Genomic DNA, 23,316 nt, shown 5'->3' on the forward strand with positions numbered 1-23,316 from the left:
TGTTGCTGTTCTCTGCTTTCTCAAGTAAAGACCTTGACCGACATTTGATCTCTGCTGTCTCAAGTAAAGACCTGTACCAACCTTTGGTTTCTGATGTCTCAAGTGAAGACCTCGACCTCCTTTCATTGATTTTTTCTTCGATGGTTGAATCTTTTGTTTCTTCCCCTTCTCAACCACCCTGCTGACTTCCTTCAGTGATCTTTTCATACCTCCCCCAAATTTTGCCTTAGCCTTCATAATGTTGGTGACTGCTAGTGCTGCAGCTTTTTCCAACACCCCCGCATCATCAGATCTCACTCTGTCCCAGGCTCTCTCTGCCAAGATGCTGTCTGCTACTGCTCTGCTTGCTGTATCACCACTCTTGGAATAGGCAATATCATGCTCCTTGCAAGCCTGATCAAGTTTGTTGATTCCTGGATCACCTTGTGCTAATCGCTTCTGAAGTTTTGTTCCTGGTCCACAGTATTGATAGCCAGGGATATGAAGTTCAACTGGTAGAATGTCAATTGCCTTATTAACTATTGTACCAGCAGCTCCCTTAATAGCTGTCAGAACACCTCTTCCTCTATAGATCTTCTGACTTTTCTCCTTACTAAAATCACGCCTTGGGGCAATAGATCCTCTCCCAGTCACTTGTCTCCCAGAATGTCTTTGACCACCATCTCTGCTATCATCCAAAAGGCGTTTGATTGTATTCTTATACTTAGCTTTGTTGTAGTTAACAATCTCACCTCTTGGATCATTGTTCTGTCTGTGCTCACTAGTCCAGTTCAATATTTCTCCATAAGCCTGTCTGTCAGCAGATTCAACTAATGCACGATTTGGATTCTTCTTGAAAATCAACTCACAAAGTCCCAATGTAGCTGTGAAGGTCTTTTCTTCCTGATCTACAGGGTCAGTCAGCACAATTTCATCACCATTCTCTCCAAAAGTTAAATACTTATTGCCCAGGTAGTAAGCATTGTCTCTCACTCTTGGTCCAAAAGTGTCATCAAAATCGTCATTGTCCTTGCTCAATGATCCTCTAATGTAATCAGCTACCTGTTTTCCAGCTAGATCAGTTTGATCAAGGATATTCTGAACTGTTGTACCATGACTTTCATTCAATAATTGTTCAACATTCTTATCATCATCCTGTCCATCTCCAGACAGCTCCTCATCACTGCTATCATCATATCCTCTACTCATATTATACTCCTCACCCTCATCCCTTCAAATGCCTGCTTTCCTGCTTTCCATAGTTGTCGTCCAACTCTTGAGGTGCCTGCCATTGGACTTGAAACTTCACCAGTTCCATATGATTCAAATGTTGGTGACTCTTCATCAATGCTGGAGAGTTGGAGCTTATGTTTTGCTTTACTTGCACCAGTAAGTCCACGCCTTGTATATGTGGCATCTTTAACAAATGGTGTTGTTGGTGGAGTAGGATATGTGTGGTGTGTTGATGCTGCTGAGAAAGGACGATGTTCTGATGAGAACAACTCTGGCTTGGATTGTCTCTGCCTACCCTTTACATGCCTGGATCGCATTTTTATTCTAGGCTTCAGATACCTAGGACGCTTCTTGGATGCTCTTGATGGAGGTAGTTGTGGTTGTTGAACTGGCATCTGTTGGAAGGTTTCGACTAGGTTGACTAGTGGCTCAGCTAGAGGTTTGAAGTGTTCCACATGTTTCTCTTCTGCAATCCGTCTACCCAGCATGATTTCCTTATGCCTCCTTTTGATTTCACGCTTCAACCTAGCAATCTCCAATATGGTAGGAGCAACCTCCTCCAATGTTGGCTTATGGTTCCTATGTTTGATATACATACTGGTCAGTGTTTATCAGTATACTGAGGTCTGAGAGTTTGAGCTCCGCTATTTATACATTTTGGACCCATACCAAGTGCAGAGTGCCACTGACTGAACAGTGACTGATCAGTGACTGATCAGTGACTGATCAGTCTGACAGTAGCTGATCAGTCACTGTTCAGTCACTGATCAGTCACTGTTCAGTCAGTGGCACTCTGCACTTGGTATGGGTCCAAAATGTATAAATAGCGGAGCTCAAACTCTCAGACCTCAGTATACTGATAAACACTGACCAGTATGTATATCAAACATAGGAACCATAAGCCAACATTGGAGGAGGTTGCTCCTACCATATTGGAGATTGCTAGGTTGAAGCGTGAAATCAAAAGGAGGCATAAGGAAATCATGCTGGGTAGACGGATTGCAGAAGAGAAACATGTGGAACACTTCAAACCTCTAGCTGAGCCACTAGTCAACCTAGTCGAAACCTTCCAACGGATGCCAGTTCAACAACCACAACTACCTCCATCAAGAGCATCCAAGAAGCGTCCTAGGTATCTGAAGCCTAGAATAAAAATGCGATCCAGGCATGTAAAGGGTAGGCAGAGACAATCCAAGCCAGAGTTGTTATCATCAGAACATCGTCCTTTCTCAGCAGCATCAACACACCACACATATCCTACTCCACCAACAACACCATTTGTTAAAGATGCCACATATACAAGGCGTGGACTTACTGGTGCAAGTAAAGCAAAACATAAGCTCCAACTCTCCAGCATTGATGAAGAGTCACCAACATTTGAATCATATGGAACTGGTGAAGTTTCAAGTCCAATGGCAGGCACCTCAAGAGTTGGACGACAACTATGGAAAGCAGGAAAGCAGGCATTTGAAGGGGATGAGGGTGAGGAGTATAATATGAGTAGAGGATATGATGATAGCAGTGATGAGGAGCTGTCTGGAGATGGACAGGATGATGATAAGAATGTTGAACAATTATTGAATGAAAGTCATGGTACAACAGTTCAGAATATCCTTGATCAAACTGATCTAGCTGGAAAACAGGTAGCTGATTACATTAGAGGATCATTGAGCAAGGACAATGACGATTTTGATGACACTTTTGGACCAAGAGTGAGAGACAATGCTTACTACCTGGGCAATAAGTATTTAACTTTTGGAGAGAATGGTGATGAAATTGTGCTGACTGACCCTGTAGATCAGGAAGAAAAGACCTTCACAGCTACATTGGGACTTTGTGAGTTGATTTTCAAGAAGAATCCAAATCGTGCATTAGTTGAATCTGCTGACAGACAGGCTTATGGAGAAATATTGAACTGGACCAGTGTGCACAGACAGAACAATGATCCAAGAGGTGAGATTGTTAACTACAACAAAGCTAAGTATAAGAATACAATCAAACGCCTTTGGATGATAGCAGAGATGGTGGTCAAAGACATTCTGGGAGACAAGTGACTGGGAGAGGATCTATTGCCCCAAGGCGTGATTTTAGTAAGGAGAAAAGTCAGAAGATCTATAGAGGAAGAGGTGTTCTGACAGCTATTAAGGGAGCTGCTGGTACAATAGTTAATAAGGCAATTGACATTCTACCAGTTGAACTTCATATCCCTGGCTATCAATACTGTGGACCAGGAACAAAACTTCAGAAGCGATTAGCACAAGGTGATCCAGGAATCAACAAACTTGATCAGGCTTGCAAGGAGCATGATATTGCCTATTCCAAGAGTGGTGATACAGCAAGCAGAGCAGTAGCAGACAGCATCTTGGCAGAGAGAGCCTGGGACAGAGTGAGATCTGATGATGCGGGGGTGTTGGAAAAAGCTGCAGCACTAGCAGTCACCAACATTATGAAGGCTAAGGCAAAATTTGGGGGAGGTATGAAAAGATCACTGAAGGAAGTCAGCAGGGTGGTTGAGAAGGGGAAGAAACAAAAGATTCAACCATCGAAGAAAAAATCAATGAAAGGAGGTCGAGGTCTTCACTTGAGACATCAGAAACCAAAGGTTGGTACAGGTCTTTACTTGAGACAGCAGAGATCAAAGGTCGGTCAAGGTCTTTACTTGAGAAAGCAGAGAACAGCAACACCTTAGACATTATATTGAGGTACAATCAAAATCATAATGCTATACAAATATGTATATATATTGGATACATAGCAGATTAGATTCATTGTGCTGGAATCATCTGTGGAGAATAGACATTTTGTCGATCAACTGTGTATCTAGAACAATAGAGAAAATGGTACTCTTATTCTCAAAGTGGGCCGACTATGGTGAGACAAATTTACCATCAATCTCCCCATTTGATCTGAAATTGGTTGAGGATCATGTAGAAGATGAGGAAGAGGAAACTGATATGGAGGAGGACAATGAGGTAGAGGTGGAAGAGGAAGAGGAGGAGGAGGAAGAGGAAGAGAAGGAGGAAGAGAAAAAGTAGGATGATGTAGTGGTGAGAAATACTACTACACCTATACTTTTGACTCGAAGGAGCATCAATTACCTGAAGGAAAGAGGTTGTGAGGTGATTCAACATCAATGACAGGGTATTGTCTCTAGCTGAAACAGTGTTCTAGAGGTATCACTGAATATCATCCGAAGACTATCAGACAACATAGAAGACTTGCCAAGGACTAGTGCTGGAAAAGGAGTCTACTACCTGGGACATTACCTGCTCGACATGGACCAAGGAGAAACATCATGGATACATCACTTTTCTGCACACTCAATATGATAAACAACTTGGATTTTGGAACAGAGATATACCTGCTTGTAGTAAACTTTTCAATGAAATGGATGTTGAATTAATCAATAAATAGCTAATTGTATTCCAAACTGTTTACTTATTACCTACCATCTCCTTAGATATAGTTTAGCTATAAGTATTTTCTGAGTGTCACTGACTGCGCTCAGAATGCTCATGCTCAGCCGGCCGGACAATTGCCAGCCGCAGCAGGTCGACTGTTGGTGGCGGTAAGACGACCGGTGAGGCGACCGGCGGGGTGACCGGTGGCCGGGCAACCGGTGGCGGCCAGACGACCAGCGGTGGCCGACTGGCGGCGGCTGGGCGACCGGTGGTGGGGTGACCGGCGGCGGCCGGGCGACTGGTGGCGATAGTGGGGCGACTGGTGGCAATAGTGGGGCAACTGGCGGCGATGGTGGGATGACTGGTGACGATAGTGGTACGACTGGTGGCGATAGTGGGACGACTGGCGGCGATAGTGGGGCGACTGGTGACGATAGTGGGACGACTGGCGGCGATAGTGGGACGACTGGTGACAATGGTGGGATGACTGGTGACGATAGTGGTATGACTGGTGGCGATAGTGGGACGACTGGCGGCAATAGTGGGGCGACAGGCGGCGATAGTGGGACGACTGGCAGCGATAGTGGGGCGACTGGTGATGATGGTGGGGTGACTGGTGGGGCGACCGACAGGGTGATCGGTGGCGGCCGGGCGACCGGCGGGGCGACCGGCGGCAGCCGGGCGATCGGTGGCGGCCAGACAACTGGCAGCGGGATGACTGGCAGTGGTGGGCCAGTCTACCCACTACATACAAAAAATATATCCTCTGGTTCTGTTGATACTGACCTTTAATACTTACCTTTACCGCCTGGATTCGAGCATAGAGCCTCCAACTCAGAAAGCTGACTTGCTAACCACTACACCATAGAGGAGTTATTAAAGACTTGACATTTCAAAGAGATGTATTATTCCATTAAATAGAATGGATAAATGAAATTGCTGAAGCTGTCAAAAAGGATCCGAGAAGTAAAACAATGAGATATTAATTGAAAGCTATGGATGAGCATATTGATCACCACCAGGTGGAGTTCAATGATATAATAGATAAGATGCAGAGCTACTATAACAAACAAAATCCTTAATTGGAAACAACTGAGCTTGAAACACTGATGGGCAAGTTTGATGAGATGTATTCCAATGTCAAGGCTATTCTCGAAACCTTACCATCCACTCAAACAAATTTGAATGTTTATTCTTCCAATGTAGCTTCCACACCCACAGCTGGGAATAGCTTGTCAGTTGTCCTACCTAAGCTTCCTTTAATGACTTTTGATGGCAATTGTAAAATTTGGAGTCAGTTTAAAGATTTATTCGAGGCCATGGTCCACGATAATGGTCAAATTGCTGACATACAAAAACATATGTATCTTCAGTCTGTACTGAGAGGTGATGCACTGTCAGTCATTTATGTATTCCCATTGACAAGTGATCATTATGCTGAGGCATGGAAAATATTATTGAATCACTACAATGACTCTTACAAGCTGACTGAGGCATACTCGCAAGCAATTTTTATATGCCACCAGTTAATAAGTGACCAGACTCGCTACAAAAATTCATCTCTCATTTAGCTGAGTATATTGCAGCACTAAAACCAATTGGTCATTCAGTTAATGACCGGGCGATTCCGTTATTATTTGTCTTGCATAAAAAACTGACTGAAGAATAAATTAGGAGAGAAGTGGCAGAAACTGCTAAGGAATGGAACAGTATCTGATTTAAAAAACTTCCAAATGTTTTTGAATGATGAAGCTGTTTTTTAGAGGCTACCAAATCAACTGATTTTTGGGGTCATCTACATCGTCAGAAGCCTTCTCATGTAAGCAGTTTGGGAAATCAGAACCCACTATGGGAAATCACAAAGCTTCAGCTATGATTGTTGAATCAAAATCGGATGAGCTGAAATGTATTGAATTCAATAGTTCTCATGAACTGGAAAATTTTTAAGTGTTCTTGAATCTCAAACCATCTGATAGATTGAAATGTGTAAAAGAATTAAAACTAGTTATATGCTGCTCATTGGCAGGGCACTTTATTAGAGACTGTAGACAAAGGAAGCTGTGCAGTCACTGTAATTTGCATCATCATTCGCTCCTCCATTTAGAGCCGAGACAGCTGCCTGTTGAAAACACCAACACATTGGCCGGTAATAAACAAATGAGCAGGGTTGACATGAACATTGCCGCTGATCATAGCCATCAAACATTTGTTACTGACTCAGCTGAGAAAGTATTTTCGAATGTAAAGAGTTCCGTAGTATTGTTATCAACTGTTAGAACAGAAGTTCAAGATAATCAAGGCAATTATCATATGGTCAAGGTATTATTGGATTATTTATTACAAGGCAATGCATGAAAAAATTGTGTCTAATGGTGCAGAAAACACATAGTTTTCAATGTACGGATTATCTGATACTAAATTGGAAGTGGCAGATGAACTCCCCCCCATTAAAAGCTACCACATTGGTACTCAACAAGAAAGCACCTACAAATCAGATGAGAAAGGTGTGTACTGGGCACATATTGATCCTGAATTTTTCCTTTCAGAGGAGGTTGATATTTTATTGGGTGCTGAATACTTCCCCCCTCATTCTGACTGGAAGAAAGGTGATTGGTCCAGCGGGTACACCATCTGTCCTAGAAACTGTATAGGGTAACTGCCTGATGGGTGAGGTATGAGAGGAGAGTTCTACTATCTCAAATAATCTGTACATGTATTCCAATGCTGATTAAGAAGAGTTGTTGAAGCAATTTTGAGCCATAGAAGAGCCACCTATGACAAAAAATCATCTGAAAGTGAAATGGCCTGTGAAGAGATATACAAATCAACTGTTTGTCATTTGAATACTAGTAGATACATTTTAGAATTACCATTCAAGGAAACACCAGAATTATTAAATGAGAGTTGACAACTAGCCTTGAAAAGATTTATACCATTGGAACATGGGTTATCAAAAAATCCTGTATTCAGACAGTTGTATAATGAGTTTATGGAGGATTACTTGAAACAAAAGCACATGGTGCTAGCACCCAAACCAGACAACCAAAAAAAAACTTTTTTTACATTCCTCATCATTGGATTTGTCGTATAACAGAGGATGGAAATATCAGTAGTCTTTGATGCCTCAATGAAAACTGAAAATGGTCCTTCATTGAATAAGATTCTCCACATTGGACCCAGCCTACAATTAGATATTTCAAGTCTATTGTTGAGATTTCGATCTCAGGAGGTGGCAATATGTTTGTGATATTCGACAAATTTATAGAAATATCTTGTTGAATAGGAAACATCATGACCTCCAACAGATTTTTTGGCGAGCTGATGATAGAGAAGAAATGGAAGAGTATACTCTAACAACTGTGTCGTATGGTGTATCATCATCGCCATCTCTTGCTATTCGTACTTTGCATCAGTTGATAGAGGATCAAGACAAAGGTTCCCTGCAGCCTCTGAAGCTTAACGATTTTCCACTTACATGGATGATATAGGCACATCAGTCCCATCAGTGGAAGCAGCCAAGCAACTACAGTCTGAGTTTACTGAATTGTTAAGCAAAGGGCAATTTGAATTGTGAATGTGGGCTAGCAATCATCCTGCCATTCTATCAAATCTCCCTCCGGAGTATTATGCTATTGGAGCAGAAGATTTCACTTTGGAGACTGATAAAACCACTAAAATTCTTGGCTTCCAGTGGAATCCAATTGGTGACTATCTCTTCTACAGGATAAAGCTTCCATCCAATCTAGCTACAAAACGAAACATTTTATCAACTTTAGCACGAATTTTTGATCCATTAGGATATTTGACACCTTTCATGCTTACCATCAAGAGTATAATTCAATATCTATGGCAATCTCTTTGTGACTGGGATGATAAAGCATCCGTGGAGGTAGTGAAGAAATGGGAGTTCATTTGCAACCAATCACCCCTGTTGGAAAAACTGAATATTCCTCATTGCTTGAACTTTGAGCTGTGTGAAAATAATATACAGCTGCATGTTTTTGCTGACAGCTCAGAACGCGGCTATGCTGGAGTGGTTTATTTGTGAGCCCCATTGAAGGATGGTAGAATGGTATGCACAATACTGATATCTAAAGCCAAGGTAGCTCCATTGAAGAAAATCAAACTGCCACGTCTGGAGCTTTGTGCGGTTGTCCTAGTAGCTAGATTATTACATGAAGTTCAAGAAGTGCTCTCAAAAATTATGAACATTGATTATATTGCAGCTTGGACTGATTCAACGGTGGCATTGAGTTAGATTCAGTCTTCACCTTATCATTGGGCTATGTTTGTGGCAAATCGTCAAGTTCAGGAACACCTGTCTACAGAGCAATTTAGGAATGTGCCAACCGAATGTAATCCTGCTGATTGTGCTAGTCGTGGACTATTGCCCAATGAACTAATTGGTAATTCTCTGTGGTGGAATGGTCCTGATTGGTTAGCCAAACCACTGGAGTGCTGGTCACACTAACTCCATGGTAATGATGATGAAAATTCCGAACAGATTGAATTGGAAGCAAGAGGAATTGCTCCAGCAACACAGAGTAAATAGCCCTCACATGGACTTCTTCTCATAAATGAATTTTCCACATTGACTGTATTGAAGAGAGTGAAAGCATGAATTGAAAGGTTCATTAACAATTGTTGTAATAGAGCTAGAAAACATACAGGTCTGTTGAGCACTGAAGAGTTGAATGAAGCAATGCTCTCTATGATTGCATTAGTACGAAAAGAATCATTTCCTGATGCTATAGCTGCTATACAATCAATCGATAAATCCATCCCAAGAAGTCTTGAACAGTTGAACTCTTTCATGGATTCAACTGGGCTACTAAGAGTGGGGAGAAGATTGAGGAATTTCTGATAGAAATAAATACCCATTGCTGCTCCCAAAAACTCATCACATGACAAATTTGATTATAGATCACTACCACAAACTGTATTTACATCCTGGCCCATCTAACTTACAAGCAGTCATTCAAAGACAAATTCTGGATCTTGAGAGCAAGGGACATAATTCGTAGGAGAACAATTAAATGCATGAAATCCTTTCGTATAGAACCCACTGGGCAACAACCACTCATGGGAGACCTCCCATCTGCTAGGCTGCAAGGAGTCAAGGCATTCCTAAATACAGCGGTTGATTATGGTGGACCTTTTGATATAATGCTAGAATATACAAGGCATACATTTGTTTATTTATTTGCCTTTCAACTCGGGCTGTACATCTAGATTTAGTCTCGGAATTATCAACAGATGCTTTTCTAGCTGCTATGAAACGATTCCTAGCAAAAAGAGGCACTGTTCACACTATGTATAGTGATTGTGGTACCAATTTTGTGGGAGCAAGCCGGAAACTTTCACAATGGTAGGAGCTCACAAAAGCATCAAGTTTCAATGAGGAGATGGCTGGAGAGCTGGGTAATTGAGGGATCAAGTGGGTATTCAACCCTCCAGCAGCTACACATTGGGGAGGAATCTGGGAAACAGGCATAAAATCTACAGAGATTGCTCAAGGATGCAGTGGGTAATCAAATTCCAGCTTATGAAGAATTAGCTGCATTAACTCAAATTCAGTGGATATTGAATTCAAGACCATTGAGCTCTGTTAGTTCAGATCCAAGAGATTTGAGTGTGTAAACTCCAGGTCATTTTGTACTCATGGAAAGCCCAAAGGTTTGGCCAGAGCCAGAGGAGTCAATTGAACCGGTAAACTTGAGAAATCGATGGAGTTTACTCAAAAGAATTGTATCTTCATTCTGGAAACGTTGGCAATTGGAGTATGAATCTAGCTTGCAAACCCGAACAAAATGGTACAAAAAACATAGTAATGTTGAGATTGGAAGTATGGTTCTTTTAAAGGAAAGTAGCCTACCCCCTCTACACTAAAGGCTTGGTCGAATAACGAAGATTTTCCCTGGACAGGATGGAGTTGTGCGAGTGGTGGAGACTGCAGAAGGAAGTCTAACTAGGGATGTCAATAGAGTATGTCTCCTCCCTATTGATGAAGATTATGCCTTTTTGAAGGGAACTTCAATAAGTTTAGTGGTTGTTTTTTTGTTTCTTGTTTGAGATATGGGAAAAGGTTCTCAAGTTGCTTTGTTCCTTGTTTTTATTTATAGTGGTTGTACATAGTCCATATTCCTTGTCTCATTCTCTTCTTCCCGTGGGCCTCCTATTCCTTTTGTATAAGTCTCCTCAATGGCCCCTGAGAAGTGAAGATATTCTATCTTTTTCCTAGTTTCCCTAGTAAGATTCATAATAGGTGGTTTTTGTTTTTTGTTATTAGAAGTTCTTCCAAGGTGGGTGGAATGTTCAGACGTTATATCAATGTTCCCCTTCGTTGTCTGCTGTTGGAGGGGGCAATTGGAGGGTGACATGCTTAGCATAATACCACTAGTTGTCCACTGCCAGCCAATCGAACAGCTCACTTCTCATAATGTCGATTTTTTGGAAAGTGATCTATTGATTTATTACAAGTGTCGTCTCATCTTTTATCGTGATCTGGACCCAGGATCCTGGAAGCAAGGAGGATTTTGACATGAAGGAAGGCCATGTTATTGTGCACTTACCCATTTAAATTGTTCAACTTGCTACCCGACGCCAGATGACCCCGAAATGTTCTCGATGTAATTGATAGAGTCCACAAACCAGAGTGCTGTTTGAGCCAGTTTTTGTCGAATAAACACATTTATTTAATATTTGCCACATGAATATAAGGAGCATAAATCGAAACTTTGATGATTTTGCTTACATTATACAAAACTGTGAAACAAAATTTGATATAATTGTCCTGAGCGAAACCTGGGTTGTTGATAATAACCTTTTCAATTATAATTTGAATGATTATTTGGTTCAAAGCGTTCCAGGTAACTTAAATAAATGTGATGGAATTTGCATGTTTCGTAAAAATATCTTGAAATTTGAATGTATAAACTATGACATATTGGAATCAAATTCTCTAATACTTGATGTCATACAGAAATCAAATATCAGATTAACTATTGTCGCTATATATCAGTCACCTTCTTCTAATCTAACTATTTTCCTGAATAGTTTGAATGAGTGCATTGATTACCTAAACAAAACCAACAGTCCGAACATAATAACTGGTGATATCAACATTGATTTAAACCAAAACACCAACGTAACAAACGAATATTTCAATTTACTTTCTTCAAATGGTTTCAAATCTTTCATAAACAAGCCCACGCGTGAGTCAAATGGTTCCCAATCATGTCTAGACCACTTTTTCTTAAAAAATAGTTCTTTTTCCAGTGATACAACAATTGGCTCAGTAATAAAAACAAGTGTAACTGATCACTATTTAACTTGCATGAATTTGGGCTTGTATGAAAATGTAAAAATGACACAACAAACAACAGATAACAAGGAATTACTACACTATAATAATCTGATAAAGAATTAAAAAAATTGCAATTGGTCGGATTTGGATGCATTGGTTGACTCGAGTATTGATGACGTGATTGATTACTTCATGAAAAGATTAAATACAGAGATAAAAAAGGAAACTTATGTGAAACTAGTACCCCACAAACTGAAACCTCTCAAGCCTTGGATTACAACTGGACTAATTATTTCAATAAGGAAACGTGATCTCATGTACCAAACTCTTAAAAAACAGCCTTTCAACTCCATTCTAAAATTGCAGTATATAAATTATGGAAACATCTTAAATAATATGATTGAACAATGTAAATATGACTTCTATAATAATAAACTATCGAAATGCAAAGGAAACTCAAAAAAAAATATGGGAGTGTATGAATGATTTACTCAACACTAAAAGAGAGACTTGTATGCCTAAGATTGAGTCTGATGTTCTTAATCACCATTTTGCACATGTAGGTGAGTTGTATGCCGATAAACTAATTAATGATACCCTATACAACATACATTTGTTGATACTACAATTCCATCATATAGTTCCTTCTTTTTGGCTTATACAGATGATGAGGAAATATTGGCCACAATAAATTCTCTCAAAGATAATTCTGCTCCTGGAGTGGACAACAGCTACTTGTCTAAAGAAGATTGCTCCCTCAATTACAAAACCTCTCAAACGTATCATCAACAAATGTTTCGAGGTGGGTCATTTTCCAAGACAGTTCAAAGTTGCCAAAATTGTTCCTATCCATGAATCAGGTGATCCGTCCAACCCTACCAACTACCGTCCTATTAGTCTGATGAATAACTTAGCCAAAGTAATGGAGAAGATAATTAAAAGAAGATTATTGGGCTATCTGAATAAATTCAACATTATTAATGAAAACCAGTATGGATTCCAGCCCAGTAAATGTACAGAGGATGCCATCACCAGATTATTACAAATTAAAACAAAAAACTTTAATAATAAGAAAAAAACGTTCACAGTATTCTTGGATTCAGCCAAGGCATTTGACACTATCTCTCAAAAACGACTTCTGGAAAAAATGGAACACCTGGGGATTAGGGGTATACCACTAATATTATTCAATAGTTACCTGTGTAATCGATCTCAGATACTCAACACAATCAATATGAAACTCACTTATTTTGGTCTGCCGCAAGGTACTCTCCTATCTCCCATTTTGTTCTTAATCTATATCAATGATCTCCTCAAATTAAATATAAGAAATTGTGATATAATATCATTTGTAGACGACACTGCTCTATCTTTCACTGAAAACTCATGGGATGATGTAGAAATTGCAGTGGAAAGTGGACTCAGATTGGCGTTCTCTTGGCTTAATCAACACATATTAATTCTCAACACAGCTGAAAGCGTCTTCATGTTATTTTCACCCAATTCCCTTACTCAACCACGAACAATAGACAGTATAAAAATCCATCAATTAAACTGTAACGACCATAGACTTCTTAGCTGCTGTTCTTGTCAGAAAATTCGAAAAGAAAAAAAAGTTAAGTATCTGGGTATCTTGTTGGATCGACACTTAAGGTGGGATAATCAAATTAATAACATGTGTTCCAAACTAAAATTCCTTATCTACAAATTTCACCGAATTAGACTGCTGAGCAATATAAAAATAGCTGAACTAATCTATTATTCATATGCTCAATCTGCTTTTAAATATGTTTGGAACAGACAAAAACATCTTTTAAAAACTATTCTAGGCAAACCCAGACTTTTTCCAACAAAAGATTTATTCAGGGAGTTCTAGGTTTTAACAGTTCGACAACTTTTCATAAAAAATTTGGTACTATATATTATAAAAAATAAAAATTTATTTGAACTTCGAGAATCTCTTTTGGGTGTGCGCCCCACGCAAGACATTTTCCAATTTGTAAGAATGGACTTGGATGTGTGTGGGAGACAGTTTTCTTATATTTCCAATAAATTAATAAACCACATTCCCTTAAATATTCTTGAAAAAACAAACATGAATTGAATTGATTTATTGTTTCACAAAAAAAAGACTTATAAAACAAAAGTGAATGTAATAATTTAAAGAAAATTATCTCTATGTTTAAACTATTTCACAAAATAATTGAAACTGTACTCACATGGACCTGTCGGTCTGTTCGTGAGTAAGAGTTCACATAAGTATATTGAATTTTAATTTACATAGATAACTTATCTATGATACAGAGAAGTAATATTACTATTATAGATAGCTACCAATATTTAATAGTATTGAATAATACAATATCGAAACTATTTAAATGAAAGATAAAAATACTTATTTAATTTTAATATTCAAGCTCAACTATGAACATTTGCACGGGAAGGGAAACACACACACACACACACACACACACACACACACACACACACACACACTACGCACACACATGAGTGAATAAATTCCAAGGCGTTACACATACATTGATTTGATCAATCTACCACACTGATAGTCATTTAAAGATGCCAACCATCCATGTAGCACTTTCTTGTATTTTAGTACAGTACAAGAACCAGGATGACTTATATAGGGGGGGTGACCGCAGAATCATATTAATTACATAAGAGACATTTCTGTCGCAAACAGCTCGCGAATTACTCTCTAAATTGGGATGCAGAAGAAGTCCGCTTCTAGTCCTATGTTCTTGTTGTGCTGGAATATTTAAGTTCATTTTATTCTTGAACGCATACATTAAGACAAATTTAACATAAAGCTTCTTAATAGTCAGAACATTAAAATAAACAAATAAACGTTCGGAAGAATATGTTCTTTCCAGGCCCACTCCGGCTTTGATAATAGCTTTCTGAGTCACTGAAAGTTCTGCAATCTTAGTATCACACGCACCTCCCCAGACAATAATTCCATAGGTAAGGATTGACTGCACAAGTGCGTGATACACTGTCCTCAATTCCTTCGTGTTTTAAGAATGCCCTTCAGTTCTGAAAAAACAAAAATCAATTTCCGTAATTTTTTTTCAAGTAGGAAATGTGTGGATGCCAAGATAAATTATTATCAATGATTATACCCAGGTATTTGAACTCGTTAACCGATTCAATCACCTGGCAATCACAGTCATCATTACACACCTGACCACAACAATGTAGTTTTAGCAGTAAATTATCTGGAGGGGCGCGGTTTTTATGAAGGAATATTGGAAGAATTTTGGTCTTCTTTGCATTCATACTAAGAATGTTGTCATCAAACCAATTTTTGAGTGTAATTAAGTCTCTGGGTGCCTTCTCTGGTTGACTTCCATCCAGCTGTCTGCCTCAAAATAGACTGGTGTCATCAGCAAACAGTAGCATTCTACCCGATATATCAGATTTGATAATGTCATTGATGTATATAAGGAATAAGATTGGCCCAAGTGTGCTTCCTTGGACAACCCCAAAATCGATACTTCACACCTCACTATTGACAGAATTTATATTGTTGTTATTTATATTATTGCTATTAATTTCATTGTTACCACCATTGTTACTATAACTGAATGGACTATTTATGTTTACTATTTGTTTGCGACCCAACAAGTAGCTTCCGATCCAATCATGAGAAGCGCCAATTATCCCAATATTTTCCAATTTATTAAGCAATATTGCACAATTGATATAATCAAAAGCCTTCGCCAGGTCAACAAACAGCAAAAGAATATATTTGTTATTATTAATGCCTTTTCTCAAGTAGTCACTCAGTTGATAGAAGCAGTTGGAAGAGTTGCAGTCGTTCCTGAATCCAAACTGGCAATCAGATAATAATTTGTTCATTTTTAAATATTGAGACAGTTGGTTTTTGTAGCATTTTTCAATAACTTCTGAAAATACACTCAGTAAAGATATTGGACGGTAATTATTTTTATCTCCCTTATCACCTGACTGGTATAGAGGAATAACCTTAGCCAATTTGAAAATATTGGGGAAAATACCTGAATTGAAACTACAGTTAATAATATGACAAAGTGGGATAGTAATAAAATGTATGCCATTTTTCAACAAATAACCCAATACATCATCGCAGCCAGGAGCAGAACCTCCGCGCATTTCCGCCACACACTGTCTAACCTCCTGCTCTGACACTTCTCTTGAGATGAATTGTTGGACAGGAGGACAGACAGGGCGGACTGGAGCTCTAAGTCTCTGGTTTCTTTGCTTAATCTCATCAGCTAGCCTGGCTCCAACATTAGAAAAGTTAATGTTAAATTCATTTGCTATATCTACCGCAGACTTGGGATTGTTGTCGCTATTGTTACATTTTGTGTAATCATGAATAGGAGAAGAAGCAGTTTTGTTGCTAGACCCTGATATCTCGTTTATTGTTTTCCAAAAATTTTTGGGGTTATTTTTTGAATCTGATAGTTTCCTTTTGAAATATTTTTTTTTGTTTTTTTTTTAAACAATTTACTCAACATACTGCGATACTCATTATATTGGTGAATGAGATTGGGGTTGAAGGGCTGACTTTTAATTAATCTGCTTAATCTATTTCTTTTTTCTATGGATCTGATAAGCCCATTTGTGATCCATGGCTTTAATTTTTTTGAATTTATTACTATTATTACATCTATTTATAGTTGTAGAGCAGGTCTGATGGAGCAGAGCTATAAGCTCCATGAACTTCTCAGCACAAAAATTAGGATTCTGTGAAGAGATTACTTTATCCCATGACTGTTCGGCCAGAAGTTTAAAGAATTTTTCATTATCAATTTTCTTGAATCTGGAGTTTTGAATATGAGAGCTATTGTTATTTTTATTATGCTTTATGGTGATCCCTATTGCGTAGTGATCCGTGATATCGGATTTAAATACTGCTGGGAAAAGAGGATTAGTATCTGGGTGTCTAACAAATAAATGATCTATACATGAAGAAGAAAAAGGAGTTTCCCTAGTCGGAGAATCAATGCAGCAAGCAAAGCCGGCTTCATAAAGCACGTCAAGATACATAAACCAAAGGCTTAGATCAGACATAGATGAATGGATAATAGCAAATAAAATCGAGGAAAAATTGTATTAAATTAATTAATTTTCGTCTACTCCATGGTTGCAGTTGACTTACCTACCTCTTACCTTTCTCTTCTTCTTCATTCTCCTTCTTCTTCGTCTTCTTTTTCTTCTTGGCCTTTTCCATCTTTTCTCCTTCCATTCCTTTATTTTTAGTATCCTATTTATTATTAAGTACTAGTTATTATTCTGTATTTTTTTCAAGAAATTTGTTTTGGATCATTTTTGTTAAATATTTTTGAAAATAAAAAATATATTGCAACATTAATATTGCAACTCACACCTGCGCACAGGGTTTCCTTGCAGGTGTAGATTCTTATATATATTTTTTTGTCTTGATAGTGTTGTATATTTTTTCGAGAATCAATAAATTTGAATTTGAATTGAATTTGTTTTTGACAGGAAATGAAATTCCGCAGAGTTGTCAATGAAATGTTGATAGTTGACTGGACTAAAATTTCTCGTATCATCTACTTTGATGGCATAACAGTTGAAACTGTTAACTTGCCAGGTGTCGATCAACAGGCTCTACAACTCACTGAAATCAAATTGGTTGCTCCCAAAACTAATAAAATTATAAGATATGGTACGTATGATAATGATAAGAGCAGGGTTCCCTACATACAAGATCAGCTAGGCTGTAAGATGTGAACAAACACCATTATAGCAACATGATTCATCTCTAGCTGCCTATTCTAACCTATCTAACCTAGCTGCCTATTCTAACTGCCATCATTCATTGGATGAGGAGGCATTGATGTTAAAGTATGACAGTTTAACATTTTTGAGTCTGTTGAGTCTATTATACAAAGAGTCTACATTTTTCCATTTGAATTTATCCAAGGCCCTGTGCACATGAGCCCTCTTAGGGCCACAAGCCCCAGCGCACACAAGCGCTCTTTGGGCCACAAGGCCAGCGCACACAAGCCCTCTTGGAGCCACAAGGCCCAGTGCACATGGTCCCTCTTAGGGCAACAAGGCCCAGCATACACAAGCCCTCTCAGGGCCACAAGGCCCAGCGCACACAAGCCCTCTTAGGGCCACAAGGCCCAGTGCACATGGGCCCACTAAGGGCCACAAGGCCAAGCACACACAAGCCCTCTTAGGAACACAAAAACCAGCGCACATGGGCCCTCTTAAGGCAATAAGGCCCAGCACACACAAGCCCTCTAAACCTAGCTTCGCAGTGCAGGCTGGATGTTTGTCTGACTTGGACTAGGCGCTGAGACAGCAAATAATAGCAGCGTTGGTGGGAATGTGAGCGGCCGCAGTAACATCTTCCACCCAGCAATGGTTGGCGTAGTTCCACCAAGCGGACAGATGAAAGATCAATCCAGTCAGTTATTTGATCCCTCCAGCCAGGCTCAGCTAAGCAGCCGAGACAATAGAACGATGGAGTGGCGGTCTTATTCGCGTTCATCAGCAGTTTTCTTTCTCACAATTATTTTGATTTTTGTGATACCTATAATCAATAATAACTCCAGTCACCAGTAAAAAGTTTTCAGAAACTTGGTGTACTAACATATTAATGACTTTTCATAATGATTTTTAATTATTTAAAATCATTGTTGACATTCTAAGCCTTCAGGCTAAACTTGGGGTCACTGAGAACGAATTTGCAATGAGAATATCTCTATCACGAAAAATAATGAAAAAACTCAGCTGTTGATCTTCCGGTAACCATTAACAGTCATCCTGCAATGCGGCCGAAACACTTCCAAGCCAGACACCCATCTCAAATGACAACAATGCCAAGCTGTGAGAAACCATCCTGCACTGCGGCGCTAGGTTTAGGGTCACAAGGCTCAGCGCACACAGGCCCTCATGGGGCCACAAGGCCCAGCGCAAACAAGCTCTCTTAGGACTACAAGGCCCAGCACACACAGGCCCTCTTAGGGTCACAAGGCACAGCACACAAAATCTCCAAAATCATCCCTCTCAATAAAACTTCCAATCCTTCCTCTCCATCTGATTATCATCCAGTTGCAGTGCTGTCTGTCATGTCCAAGATGCTAGAAAAATATGCACATGAACAAATTGATGATCATATTTGATCTTTCAACCTTCTCAATAAATTCCAATCAGGCTTCAGGAAGAGATACAGTACTATGAGTGCCCTTCTATGTGTTACAATTGATATATGCTTGGCTATGAGTAATGGACAGCCTACTCTGATGGTACTGATTGATATGAGCAAGGTCTTCAATTCAACTCCTCTTCTTCTTAGAAAATTGATTAATTTGGGATTTTCAGCCAGCAGCATTGCCTGGAGCAGATCAAATCCTTTGTTATGGGGTTTTAGGACGAGAACAGAATGATGTTCTAAGAGCACATTAATGATTCAAATCGTGAAACTATGAATCAAATTTCCAAAGGACCAGCTTGACATCAGCTCGAGAGATATGATAAAACAAAGGAATATGAAGAATGAAGCATAACATAATAATCATAGTTCACAGTACCTTATAAAGTCATTGTTCAATGGTTTTCGATGAGTTACCTGAATTCGCATCCATGGCCACGGAAAGAATATGCATAGTTCACGAGCACTAGACACTTTCACTGGTAACACTTGTCTTGAGGTGTAAACGAGAATGACGAGGTGTAACTAAATGAGGTTTTTTAACAAATAATAACTGTGTAGCGACTTTGAGGGAGAGGTTTGAATGAAGCATTACAAGAGGTAGGGTGTGACCGACTTCATCTATCAGAGGGGAGCAAGCAGCTCGTTGTACTAGGCCTACTTACCCCAGGCAGAGGTATGCGACTAGAGCCCCGGGGGAAATAGCAATGTGCAGGCGTACTATGAGAAGATTACAATCACCTATTAAAATAATAATTATATTGTTGGCAAACAAATATGGAACTCAAATATGGAACTGATACAGAATAAGTAGGCTATCAATTTAGTATGATTATTCCATAACTCATATCTAGCAGATAGGCAGCAGTGTGTACTGGCAAATGGAGGACAGTCTGGGTGGTGAGTGGTCAATAGGGGTGTGCCACAGGGATTGGTGCTAGGCCCTCTGTTATTCAGCTTATACATTAATGAATTACCTGACAGACCGATCAATACTAAATATCACATGTATGCTGATGACCTGCAAATTCACTTGCATTTTGACATTGACAATGCTGTTAACAAAATGACCTTTGACTTACTCAGCATCACGGAATGGACATCACAGAATGGTATAAACATTAATGAAAATAAATCAAAACCAATGGTAATAGGACATAATAGACACTTACCTAACCTTGACTATGCCAATGGACCTTATGTGACAATAAATGACCAACAGTTGGAGTACTGTAATAGGTAAAAACTATTTCCACCTACAGTAAAAAACTTAGGTGTCTTAATAAACAGACATCTCGACTGGTCCGAACACATTACTAGCACTTGTGATAGGGACTTTGCTGGCATACATTCTCTGAAGAAGATCAGTCCTTTTCTACCTTTTCAGGTGAGATTGATGCTGGTAAAGACCCTAATCTTTCCAAACTTTCCCCACTGTGACGCTGTTACTCATGACATGACTGTGACACTGTGTGATAGGCTTCAGAGAACTCAAAATTATTGCTTGAGATTTGTTAATAATCTAGATTGAGGTGAACATATCACACCCTACTTCGTTCAGCTTGACATGCTCAGATTCAAAAGGTTCTGATCCTACGGCATACTTATGTTTCTATTCAAACTAATTGCCACTAAGAGCCCTGATTATGTGATTATTTAATTTAGATTTCTGGGAGAGGTTGGGAGAGGTGGAACTAGAAATAGCTTGTCTGTGTTGAGTGTGCCTAGGCATCATATGGTGGTCTATAACCAGTCTTTTCATGTGACTGCCTGCCAACTGTGAAACTTGCTACCAGTGGAGGTGAGTGCAATTGAGCAGCAATCCCAGTTCAGTGCGGCTGTCATGAACTCCGTGAGGGGGGGCTGTTGTGTGTGTGTGTGTGTGTGTGTGTGTGTGTGTGTGTGTGTGTGTGTGTGTGTGTGTGTGTGTGTGTGTGTGTGTGTGTGTGGTGTGTGTGTGTGTGTGTGTGTGTTTGTGTTAGTGTGTGTGTGAATGTGGAAAATGAAAATTAGCTCCTTGATGATCTTTTTTTAAAATCGATCAATACGAATGTGATTTACTTATTCACTTCTAGATTTATAATAATATGTAAAAATTGAATGTACAGCTAACACTATAGTTGTCATTTTGTATACATTAGGTTCTCTTTTTTTGTTCACTACAGTGATGAAGTATCACTACTGTTATTCAGTATTGTTATATACTTTTTCTCCAAGTTAGTTCTTTTTCTTCTCTTTTTAATTACTTGAAATTTCTTATCATTTCAAATAAGTAGATATTGTTTGTTTTTCATATTGTTAGAAATATATATTTCTCTTTATCATATTATTCTTTTTTTTGTGTTGTTATCTTGTAATAGAGAGTGAAGTGTAAGAGAGGACCGACTGCACCCTAACTTTGCTCTTTAGGAAAATGAAGGCAGTCATTCAATTCAATTCAATTCACACACAGTAGTTGGTATAAACTGAGACCAGACGGGTTTTTTTGCTCGAAATCCCCCTCACCCCTCTCCCCCCTCACCAATCCCCTGTTCTAAAAATAGATTTTCCCTTCCCCTTGACAGTGACGATGAGGGGGGGTCTCTGTTCTAAAAATAGATTAACCCTTCCCCTGCTCCAGTGGTGATGAGGGGGATGAAGAGAGAGAAAGAGATATCTCTCTCTCACTCTCTCTCAAAATAGATTTACCCTTCCCCTGCTCCAGTGGAGATGAGGGGGATGAAGAGAGAAAGAGATATCTCTCTCTCACTCTCTCTCAACATAGATTTACCCTTCCCCTGCTCCACGATTAGATCATTTAAAAAACTGGTCAGGCAGATAGCAAATAGTATAAGCCCAGACGATTGGGTGAAACATTTTAAAGAGCTACTGAATCCACCAGTCAGCGCCAATCCAGTCTTGTACGCAGAACCGTTGGTACCAAATGATATGCTGGACAAAGATTTCAAATTGGGAGAGTTAAAATCAGTGTTGCGAGAAAAAAAAATAACAAAGCAGCAGGTCAAGATGGTATTCCCTATGAGTTTTATAAAAACGGCGCAGATGAATTGTTGATAAGAATAACAAAAATTTTCAATAATAATTACAGAACGGCAAACGTACCTGATTCTTTTCAAAGATCAATAGTTTTTCCCCTACATAAAAAAGGAGATGTAAATCAGGCAATGAATTTCAGAGAAATAGCTTTTATAGACGCCGTAGCAAAACTCTTCGCAGGAACTTTACTGATGAGGCTAGAGAAGTGGGTACACACGAATAAAATACTGAACGAATATCAGGCTGGCTTCAGGAAGGGATATTGCACGGTAGACAACATTTTCAATTTACTATCGATAGCCAACTTGAAAATTAGTAGAAAACGAGGTAAACTCTTCTGTTTCTATGTCGACTTTTCGGCCGCGTTCGACACGGTGGATAGACGGTCGCTTTTCTACAAACTCTCGTGCATGGGGATATCATCAAAGTTTATAAAGATGATTAGAAATATGTATTGCGGAAATAACGGAACCACTGCACGAGTATGGAGTGAGAATGGGCTGACGGAAGAGTTTGGTGCAGGGGTAGGCCTAAAACAGGGTTGTCAGATGAGCCCGCTTTTGTTCTCTCTTTTTTTAAATGATTTGGAGGGAGAATTGGGAGGAGGCGCAAGAGTTGGTAATATTCGGATTAAACTTCTCATGTACACTGATGATATCGTGTTACTAGCTGAATCGGAAAGAGAACTACAAGATATGATTTCCAGTTTAGAAGTTTACTGCAAACGGTGGAACCTGAGAGTAAACTTAAATAAATCAAAAGTAATGGTTTTCGAAAAAGGTGGGAAACAAGGAAGTCGGGAAAATTGGTTTTTTGAGGGAGATAGGATAGAGAGGGTGAGTGAATATAGATACTTGGGAGTATTAATAACACCATCGCTGACTATGACCCCACATCTGGAAGAAAAACTAAGAAGTACGAAGGCGGGTTTAAATGCTGGCTGGGAACAGTTAATAAACAATAAGAAGGTTCCGTTATCGGCTAAATGGGCTCTATACAGAAGTGTATCACGAGCAATCATGGTATACGCTGCTCAGGTGTGGGGATTCAGAAGATACGAGCAAGTAGAAAAGTTATGGCGTTTCTTCGTTAAGCGGCTGTTTAACTTGCCCTACAATACGCCCAGTTATATTTTATTTTTGGGAACGGGAGAGCCACCACTTCAC

The 23,316-nt window shown here is 39.3% G+C and overlaps 1 protein-coding gene across 3 annotated transcripts in view; it reads left to right on the forward strand.

Moving 5' to 3' along the window:
* Window positions 1–23,316, forward strand: part of LOC111049630 — a 311,297-nt gene that overhangs the window by 211,902 nt on the left and 76,079 nt on the right. For all 3 annotated transcript variants that reach the window (XM_039425126.1, XM_039425128.1, XM_039425127.1), the window contains one exon: window positions 17,434–17,617. In XM_039425126.1, the coding sequence (XP_039281060.1) occupies window positions 17,434–17,617 (184 nt within the window). The remainder of the gene's footprint in view (window positions 1–17,433; window positions 17,618–23,316) is intronic.

The sequence above is a fragment of the Nilaparvata lugens genome, chromosome 3 (assembly GCF_014356525.2).
Source record: "Nilaparvata lugens isolate BPH chromosome 3, ASM1435652v1, whole genome shotgun sequence".
NCBI lineage: Eukaryota > Metazoa > Arthropoda > Insecta > Hemiptera > Delphacidae > Nilaparvata > Nilaparvata lugens.